Source organism: Lottia gigantea (genome assembly GCF_000327385.1).
Source record: "Lottia gigantea unplaced genomic scaffold LOTGIsca_5, whole genome shotgun sequence".
NCBI classification, from domain to species: Eukaryota; Metazoa; Mollusca; class Gastropoda; family Lottiidae; genus Lottia; species Lottia gigantea.
Genome location: NW_008709715.1, coordinates 145,762 through 156,436, shown reverse-complemented (window position 1 = coordinate 156,436; position 10,675 = coordinate 145,762). Strand labels below are relative to the sequence as shown.

At 34.3% G+C, this 10,675-nt stretch overlaps 1 protein-coding gene across 1 annotated transcript; it reads left to right on the top strand.

The window, feature by feature from the left end:
- Window positions 1-2,046: 2,046 nt before the first annotated feature.
- LOTGIDRAFT_106601 (hypothetical protein) lies at window positions 2,047-10,238 on the top strand (the record flags this gene model as incomplete). Its single annotated transcript, XM_009061716.1, has 2 exons — window positions 2,047-2,581; window positions 9,892-10,238. 2 exons carry the CDS (start codon window positions 2,047-2,049, stop codon window positions 10,236-10,238), a joined length of 882 nt encoding a protein of 293 aa, XP_009059964.1.
- Between the last annotated feature and the right edge of the window lie 437 nt (window positions 10,239-10,675).

The window sequence follows — 10,675 nt, the reverse complement described above, 5'->3', positions numbered from 1 at the left end:
AAAAAATAAGAACTTAAATGATAATATTGTTCATAGTAAACTAAAAACAATCAGTACATAACAGATACTATACTTCTCGCCCATCGGGCGAGTTATTTTTTCTAATTTCAGATCAGAATAAGAACAGAAGAAAACCCAATATCAAGACCCTTAATCCTAATTTCTAAATAAAGTGTCTGCTCCACCCTAGGCCTGTACATTTGGGAGAATCAAACCCTCCCTTCCCCGAAATCAGATTTAATAAATTAGATGTCCCGTTTTGGTAAGGATTTCAACAATAAAGATGCACATGCGATCACATGCGATTTCTATCACCTTATTATTATTATTTAGACAATATAAATTTAAGAATTACGTTAATTTTATTTTTAGATGAAAGTAGTACTTTGTTTGACCCTTGTCCATTTGGTAAATCTATGTTACAAATGAATGGAAGGCCATTCTACTGTGGTCGTGGTGTCAATAGTCGTATTTGTCCACGGTTTACAAGATGTATAGCAGACCCTATGGATAAATTTGCTGTTTGCTGTTGGAGTAAACATCCTGAATACGGTAAGTGTACAATATAGTTGTTTGTCAATAACAATAACAACAATCTTACTTTAGATTTGTTCCTGTTTTCTTCCGTTTTTGTTTCTGTTCAACAAAAGGGAAAACCAGTAGCACGTACCTGTCAAGCTACATAGACACTGTAAACATCACATAGCCTAATTAAAATAAAAAATATCCAAAACGGCATTTACCAAAAACGTAAGCCAAAGCGAAGCCAAAGCAACTTTTTCGGGCATGACTCTCATAACTAGGTTAAAAGTTCGGGCAACCTCAGATATTTCGCCCCCTCTCGGGCGTCAACCTGGCTCCGCCAATGTGCTTTAGGCTAAGCTTACAATTAGCATGTAATGTCTTTGTTTGTTTAAAGGGACAGGGGTACCATTCTTTTTGACCAATCATACCACAATCTCAGAAACGTGATTTTTTTTAGCTTAGCCAATCACTGATAGTGTTCGTCGAAATTTGAGCCTTCAATCCATATGCATCCAGAATTATCCGCGTTTGAATGTTAATAACGACTCGTCATTTAAAGATACTCTGTGATATATAGAAAAGACACATATAGAAATAGTGAGTAAAATTCCTAGTTTGAAGTATTTTTAAAGGAACTATGCGATTTTCGTACATTTCTAGCACGTCTGAAGATTATTTTCATATATTCAAGACTCAAATCAACCTCCCAAAATGGCACACCTGTCCGATAGTTTGGAAAGTAAGATATGTTTGTGGATTTCTTTTTGATCCTCACTGCAATTAATAAAACATGAAATTTGTCACACATTAAATATTATTTAATATAATTCATTTATATAAATGTATTTTAACCATCGTAGTATCTTCCTATTATCACAATTCAATAAAGGTGGTAGTTACATAAATGTCAAATGTACAAATTGATGGATTATAAACTCGTGTTTTAATCCCATTTTTAAACAAGATTTGCAATTTCACATACAAATGTCAAATTCAAGGGTATTATTTCCTAACAAAAAACAACACATAATATTCATTATTGTATACATCTGACACATCGTATGTTTTTGGTGTAATAAAAATATCTAATAACTTCCACATTTAGTCATAATTCTTTTAAGTTTTGCTACGTAATGATTTGTTGTAGTTAATTTCCTTTCAGATGTCAAAAAATAACTGATCTGGTCCGTCATTGAGTAAATACTAGTAAAATGTGATAAAATCACAAAAGGTGGACATGGGAATACAACTCTTTAAAAAACTTTTCCTCTGATTGTCGTGTTGAAATGATGTAGGCTGCGTTATTGGAAAAGATATAAAATACAATACTTGTATTAAGCATGCACTTAGAGGAATTCTTTAATTTGACCGCTTACTGCAGGTGTTTGCTTACTGAAGTGTCAGAATTTCTAGTGATGTTTCACTTCATAACTGATAGTCTGATTTCAGACAAAGGTACACATAGATCAGATCATTTTAATGTTCATTATCATGGAATTTATACACTTTCATATAGTCTTGATGGAATACCCATTTTATCTTTCAGATTACCAAGATAAACCCTCATCAGATACATTAACTTATGATGGTATTTGTCCTCTAATACCACCACCATTTTCTATTGGTGCCTGTGTTGATCAATGTAGTAGCGATTCAGAATGTTTAGATGGTTTGAAGTGCTGCAATACTGGTTGTGGTCATATGTGTTTAGAAGCAGAAGCACCAAGACCGAAATTTGCATGTCCGATACCGACAGAATCTCCATTTGGTTTATGTGTGGACGTTTGTACGTTTGAATCCGACTGTAAGCCCCATGAACGATGTTGTAGTAATGGTTGCGGCCATGTTTGTATGTCAGCACAAGAGGTTTCACTAGCTATGACATCATTTAAAACTAAAGCGTCCATTCGACCAGGGTATTGCCCAGCCGAGAAATCCATACGTTATATTGAGTGTAGTGAAAAAGAACAATGTACCAAAGATAGTGATTGTTTTGGAATTAGAAAATGTTGTTTTAGTGAACAGTGTGGCTACATATGTTCGAATCCTAGGAAAAGTCAACTCTTTGTTGATAAATGGTTATATGAATGGAAAAATAAATGGTATCAGTGAATTTAAAGATGTGTTTCATCATGTTGACATAATTATTGATTTGTTATCATTCTTGTCAATATGCTTATACATAGGGTAATATCATTCAATATTACGGAATCTGTAAATCTATTATTGATAAACGCACGAAGCAATTAGCTTTCTGAAATTAACCACTGCTGCGTTTCGGAAACATTTTTCAAAATAACTGAACTAACTTCACCCTCATTTTATCCGCTTAATATGTTAAACGAGTCACAACGAGTTCTCAATTAAATGCGCCCCCACAAATTTACACTTCATTGTCCATGAATTTTACTCGATTTTAAATAAAGGGGAATAACCCATTTTAAAGATCAACTGAGATGAGACTTAAGAAACCGCGGTATTATATATTGTGGGGAAAGGGTTGGACACTACCCTCTATTGAGTCGAGACTTATCTAGTCGTCAATTACATTTACATCAACTGGAAAATCATCAAAACACACTATCGGAGCTCAGAGCAACAGTGTTACATACTTATATATACCTAAAACCTTTCTTCCAGTGCCTTCTGTTGGATAGAAAATGTTACCTTTCAGCCACCCTAATCTCTCCTAAAGGGATTATCAAGAGGTTTAAAAACGTATGTGGGGGTCACTGCTGGCATCGATGTCCGCCATTCCAATTGTTAACCAGAAGTCTGTGGTTCATGCAATTCAACTAAAACTATGCGTTTTATGTCGTCGTATCCCAAAGATCCTTATATATATCAATAGCAATTGCAGGAACCACAGAAAATTGATAATGACTGATAATTGGAATGGTGCAAATCGATATCCCATACACATAAAAGGTTTAAGAAACCTCTTTATAATCCCTTTAAGAATTATATAATATTCTAACTCCGGAGAATCTAGTAAACATTTAGCGATTCTACCATAAGCTATTCTGACTAAATATTGTCAAACAGGATACAATTCTAGAATTAGCTTCAGAAGTGGTAAGTGCAAATGTTATGTAAATTATCATCACACATCGCACCCATTCATTAACCTATATTTACTTTGTTACATTACCTATGTATTAACACATCAAATATACAATGTGTACAAAGTTAGTGATTCGGTAGGAAAGGGTTAAATGAATGAAGCAGCCAATTACTGTTGTTCTTTACTAGTTCTACTTCCGCAAACAAATGATAACCAAACATTGACACATTTTAACCTACTAATTTACTTTTAAAACAACTCCAGTCAAATCAACTATCAAATTTCAGAATGTTGGAATATACTTTCACTAAGGTAAAAAGCTTTCCTTAATTATACTTACGCAAGAAATCTACAGAGCACCAGATTGTGATTCTGCTCCCAGAAGCAGTTGCAATATCCAATTACGTAGGTTCTGGAGTAAAGGGCATGCGAATCGAATATTACATCTTCAAATGGCTGCATATCATAGTTAGTTCTTTGAAACGGTTTTGCAAATCATCTCCAGGTTAAGATGCACACTTCTTCATATTTAACTCAATGAAAAAGACAAAGTTCTACATTGAACACAGTTGATTACAGATAACAGTTGTTAACTGCAAAGGTTTGGTAAATCGCAAATGTTTCGTATGGGGTCCGTCTGTGATGATATAAGTAAACACATGGAACTTTAATTTTAGGCAATAATAATGCTGCTTATATGCAGAAGTTATACATTAGATTACCCATGCAATGTAAGTATTCTCGTAAATTATAATTGTGGGCATCAATAAAAATCGTTTACATTTGGAAATCGAGAAATAGTAAGGGAATGCCACTGTCATTACTGAAGTTTTCCACTCGCAGAATTCTTGCGTTGCCTGTCTTCATCAGCCCAATAAGCATCGCAGAAAAAATGATTTCATTAAAGACCATTTCATTTCATTACGATATGTAAAGTTTTCTTTTACTATCCTGGGGAATGCATTTGAATAATTTGGATTATGTATCCTGCTAGCGTATGGAGAGTTCACGTATATTTGTTTTACTGAGCCTCCTTTGTTGAGATAGAAAATAGTTAAGATTGTTATTTCCCTTGAATAAATTGTGCAATTTTAACTCAAGTTCAACGCTTCCTGGACGTTTTATTTGAAACAAAATATATCCTAATAAAGGTCATTGTTTAAAAACAAACTTGTGTTACCCTTACCACATTTCGTCTGAATCGTCTTAAATTACAGACTCATTCTAGATGGAATTACTATGTCGTTGCTACGATTTAGCCGATTGTTTTTTATGTGGTAGGCCTATCTGACAAATTCAATATAAGTTCCACAAGAAACTTGGCCGAATTTTTGTAGAATCTGCATGGATTGTATTGTCTAGATTGTATATTTATTATAAAGAAATAGGCTGATTTACCTGGTGTCCTTCAACCTATCTACTTGAAGCTGTTGAGCCCCTCTACAATAACACTATTTTGTGTGTTGTTAGCAAGGCAGGATGTGCCCACTCTTCCGAAACACATTTTCTAAACCATTTCGAGTCCTCGTGTCTACTGTCTAATACTGTTTATTGTGTTGTATAAATATTGCTCTCCACCACTGCGATATCATAAATGAATAAAGTCGTTGTAAAACTGATTATTTCTCTGTTTACAGAACTCGAAGTGCGGAATAACAGAGATTTGTTATCCTGTTGCTCTTAGATGTCGTAATGGAAATTGTTCTTACAGAGATCGATGTCTGGGTAGGTTATATCTTCTTACTTTAATTGAAAATCCCTCGAAGTAAGGATAAGTCAACTTACAGATGTACTGGTTACGCTTGATTTTCAGCGACTGCAACTCGCAACATCTGAGATAATTTGATCAATCAATCCACTACCAACCAGTTGCCAGCTTGAAGTAAAGATACAATCGGCTGCAACAGTTCCAGTAAGACACTATGAATAGACGTTTACCCCCTTGATTATTTTTGATATAGAAAGAAATAAGTTAAAGAGTCACTGCCCATATGGTAACATGTTAATAAAGGATGATGAAACACCATACCATTGTTCTGGTAATCAGCAATGTCCTGGTCAGACTTTCTGTCATGTCAACGATAATGTCTGTTGCTGGAAACAAGACAAGGGCCAGAACAAACACCAAACTCAGGTTCTGGCTAAAGGTAGGGCAATATACAAAATCCCTTTTTTCTCTTTTACTTTCACATTGCTACTTGTCCGACCAAAGGTATTTATGAATCTAATTTTGCCTGGCATACCATAGAGATTCAAAATGATATTGATTTTTAATATAAGAATACTACAGATAATACAGACCCTTATTATGAACTGAAAATCTCTCTCCTTAAACTAAATTTCTAAAGACCCTGAGCAGCTATGGTCATTTTTAAATATTAGGAGTCCACAGTCGAGATATCGTGACCAAAATCCATCTATAGATTTAAGGTTGATATAAACTAAAGATGCTTTACGTCTTACCACCTTTCACCGAGTGTTCATTCATAAGACTGATGGAAAAGAGATAAAAGTAATGAACATATATGAATGCTAAACGTTGTGTAAATCTTTGTAAATATTTAACCTACAATATGTTAGACAAGACAAATAGGTCACCCGGAAAAATATAATCAAGACAAATTATAGTATACATATTTTATATGTTATATGACGCGTAAAATACTCTCAATTTTCTTTCTGTTTTTTGCTTTTGATAGATAAACCTAATGATCCGTTACAGTTAGCGCATGGCCAGAAAGCACTAGGATCTTTCAATTCTTTGAAACTTAGCCAAAATGAGTCTTTATCAGTAAGTCAGTGAACTTTCCTGGTATCAAAACTATACAGAATCCCTCTATAATTCGATAAATCCGTGAAACTAAGTATTAATTCATTAAACTAAGTAATTATTAAAAGTGCCTAGAAACGTTTTCGTCTTATATAGAGATTCTACTCTTTAGTCATGGTACCTTATTGACCAAGTGTGAGACTTTACATGTTATGTCCATTCTAAGAGGCAGTATCCTTTAACCTTAATGTATCTGTGTGCAATTGGTATCTTTCAGCATCAAGAGAAAAGACACACATAGCCTGCCCCTTACCCAATCCATTTGCAAACTGTAATAAAGATTGTGAAGACGATACTGATTGTGGTGGTGATCAAAGATGCTGTTACAATGGCTGTGGAAAGTCATGTATCACAATAGACAGCAAACAGAATCAGAACAGAAAATCAGGAGTATGTCCAGTTGACAAACCCCCGATATTTCTTTGCAGCATGAGATTGAGATGCTATACTGATAATGACTGTGCTGGGAACTTTATCTGTTGTCACGTTTCGGGATGTGGAAGTATATGTCGAGCACCTCCACGTGGTAACACTCGCCGAACGTTCACCGATTCATCGGCACAGAGAAGCTCCGGTAATCGGAATAACTCTTTCCGAAGAAACAGGCCATTACAAATAAAACCTGTTAATACTGCACGAAATCAGCAGAATTTCAATCCTCAAAGAAAATCTACTGTCTCACAGAGAGACAATTTGCGAAATGCGCCTTCTGCAAATTTAAATTCTGACCTAGCGCAGTCGTTTCAGTTTGGTTTCAAAAGATGTGCTTGGTTCCAGGTTTTATACGGTGGCTGCTGATTAATGCTGGTGTCAATTGGGGGCGATTATTATTTTATCAATGTTCAAAGAGTGTCACAATACTAAATTGAAATATAAATATGTTTTTAAACCGTGTTGTCTTTTAATTTCCCTCTATATCTGTCCAACTTAAAGACAGTATTGTGGCAAGCATATTTGAAAATATTGCCTTGAATACAGTGCATCAAACATAGAAACAATGTTTTCAAATGTATAGTTTATCATAGAGGCATAGCTTCTATATAATATGCACCACTCCAATTACCCGACCGACGTTAAAATTAGACAGTGGTTCCTTTAATTTCAGAATAAACAACCCAAGTACTAACGATCCGAACTGCAACGAAACTCGAAATCTAAAATAATATTTTGGCAATACATTGGTTGTAGCAAATGAACGTTGCTTATGCCTATATAATGTTTTGAAACCAAATGTTTTAGCGATGCTTGGTATCAGTTTAATATGGTCGCTATAACTATAATTAAATTGTTGGTACTTCAGATCAGTTGGTCTACGTCAGGGCAAATATATATCATACCTCATACGAATACGAGTTCGTTTGCTAGTACCAATGTATTGTCAAACTGTTTCAATGACGGGATTCGTTTTTCTGTTCGGATCGTTAGTACTGAGGATTTTTTATTGACACATTCAGATCATTTGATGAGGTAATGATTTATAGAAATACACAATAAAGGACACTTTAAGTAAGTCAAGTTTTGTCCTCTATAGTTCTTAAAGGTTATTAAGAAAGTACTGACATAGAAGTGACAATACTGATGCGTATGACGTATGCCATTCATCAGGTATATCCATTATGGTGTATTATCTTCATGTGTTCATTATAACTAGTCAAAGGTGTCTAGTTAAAAAATAACATCTCCATCCCGTTTTCTACACATTTCAATCATATCAATACAATTTTTAATCAAACTTATTTTTGGAAGTTCGACCCGGATCAACTCCGTTAATGCATAGGTTTGGTCTCAAGTAAAAAACATCAATCATAGTAATAATATGTCATGGTTTGTTTTGTACTGACAACTTCTTTGACAAACCGTTTTTTTTCTTACTATACCTGATGATAATTGATGACGCAGTCCAAGATAAGCCATTTCATTGGTCAGATTAATTTCAACAACCAATAGAAAAGTTTTTCCAAACAAGATCCTGGAAATGAAATATTATAAAAAGCTTTTGAATTATTTTTGAAACAAGTTACAATATTGCTTCAAAATGATGTACCAGAAAATTTGTATTGTTTTCGTAAGTATTGAATTATACAAACGGTTTCTTACCCTACAGAGTGGTCTATAATTTTAGTATTTTATTTAGAAAATATTTAATTGTCTGTCCTGTAGTAAATCTATTGTATTTGGTAATAGTGTTAACCTATAATATTGAGCTAATTTGATAAGATTTCACTCGAAGTCATTAGCTGATTATTACTATGTTCAGATTAGTTCACCTCTTTTCTTACCCTGTGTCAAATTTCCTCACTTGCTATTTTATCCTCGGCGAGTAAAGTTAGTTTCAATCTGCAAGCTTTGGTTTAGAAGTTAATTCTATGTCCAACAGTTAGTGCTTTGTTATGCAATCCTTTTTATTACTGTAACCCTTTACAAATTTCATAAGGGTTTGTTTTGTTTACATTATAATTGTGTATATTTGTAGGTGTTATTTATATCTGGGTGTTTATGTTTATCATTAGCACCACCACACCTCAATCCAACCAACACTAATAATCCATGCGCTGTAAGTATTATTTTTCTAAATCTACCTTTTACTGCAATTGGGCGTCCTGACGATGTTGTTAAATATACAAAAGAAGATATTCTTTGTGAAACGCAATCTAATTAGATTGCAATTTTGTTTCTTTCTTTATCTAAAAGTTGCGTCTCCATTGTAATCTTAACAAGTTTCTACCACATTCTTGTTCTAACAACATTTCTTTATCTAACTTAAGCATGTTATGCAGAACCCGTTTTCTGATTGAATTGGGTGGGCTGACAGTAGTTCAACCGGAAGCTCTTTTTATTTTCTAATATGCTTTTTTCTTAAAACTGTAGTGCGTGATTAAAAATCGTGGTAACGATTCCTTCATTTGGTGTCTTTTTCATAGGTCAGAACGTGTCCACGAGGAACTGAATGTCGATTACAACAAGTTTTGTGTGTTAGACCACCATGTTATCTTCAATCTAGATGTATACAACGTAAGTTACGATTTTTTCTAAGTATTAGATGGAGATAGTTGTTTTAAACTTAGGTTCGTTGAGGACGCTATTTCATTTGAACAATTAAAATGTGATTGAATTCATTTATAAATGTATGTGAAATTTGAAGCGATTGGTGAATAATCTAATATTTGCTGTTTCAGCAAGACCTTCCATCACAACATGTCCCATTGAGAAACCAGTACTTAGTGCGAATTTAAATGATATTGTTTGTCGGTCGGATGCCAGATGTCCCAAGGGCACGTACTGTCGACAGCGAAGATATGGACGAGGTGGTTGTTGTCTGCGAGATGTTGGTCCAGGTAAAATATTTAATATTTCATACAATATTTTATACAATAGCAAACAATTTTTACTGTTGAAATAGTGTCTAATAATGCATCATTCAGAACAGAAACGAACGACTCTCATATATTCAATTCTCTTATAGAGCCATTAGAAAAGCCGGGATACTGTCGACCACCAACATTGGGATTTGGAGGCATCTGCATTTCAAGATGTAATGATGATTCTCAATGCCCGGGATTACAGAAATGTTGTAGCAATGGATGTGGAAGGACATGTCAAAATGTATTACATCAGCAAATCGAAGTTAAACCAGGCTCGTGTCCAGTTATCATAAGACGCCGTAGCGGACGTTGTGGTCGACCATGTTCATCCGATTCAGATTGTTCTGGATCACAAAAATGTTGTGAAAGTGGTGGTTGTGGAAGACTCTGCAGAAATCCTGTCAATGGTCCCGGAATATGTCCTTTTTGGAACCCCAATTGCAATTTACTCCAGTAAATTTATATTGCTTGCTATTTAGTATTTTTTAATAAAAGAATATTTTTTGTATAAATTTACCTAGTTATGGTTTAAATTCAAAAAGGTGTGTTCACTGCAATTTACTGCAAGTACAAAGCATGTACCTTATAGCTCTGAGTGTGTGTAATATTTAAGTATCAGCATTCTCAACCTTACTCTTTACCAGAAAATCTAAGAGGATCTTGAAATTTTGGTCTGAAACATGTTGGAATAGCAATGATCTTATCAGAATTTCAGACTAGTCGTGCCAATTGTAATGGTCGTTAAACAAGTTAGACGGTTTAAATATTGAACGATCATCAAGATAAGTTGTCAGTCACATTCATGACATCAGATTGTTTTGGACCATAGAAAAAAAATGAAACAGGGCTATTCTTTCGGATAAAAAAAAAATAGTCTTGTCACTGGCCAATTTG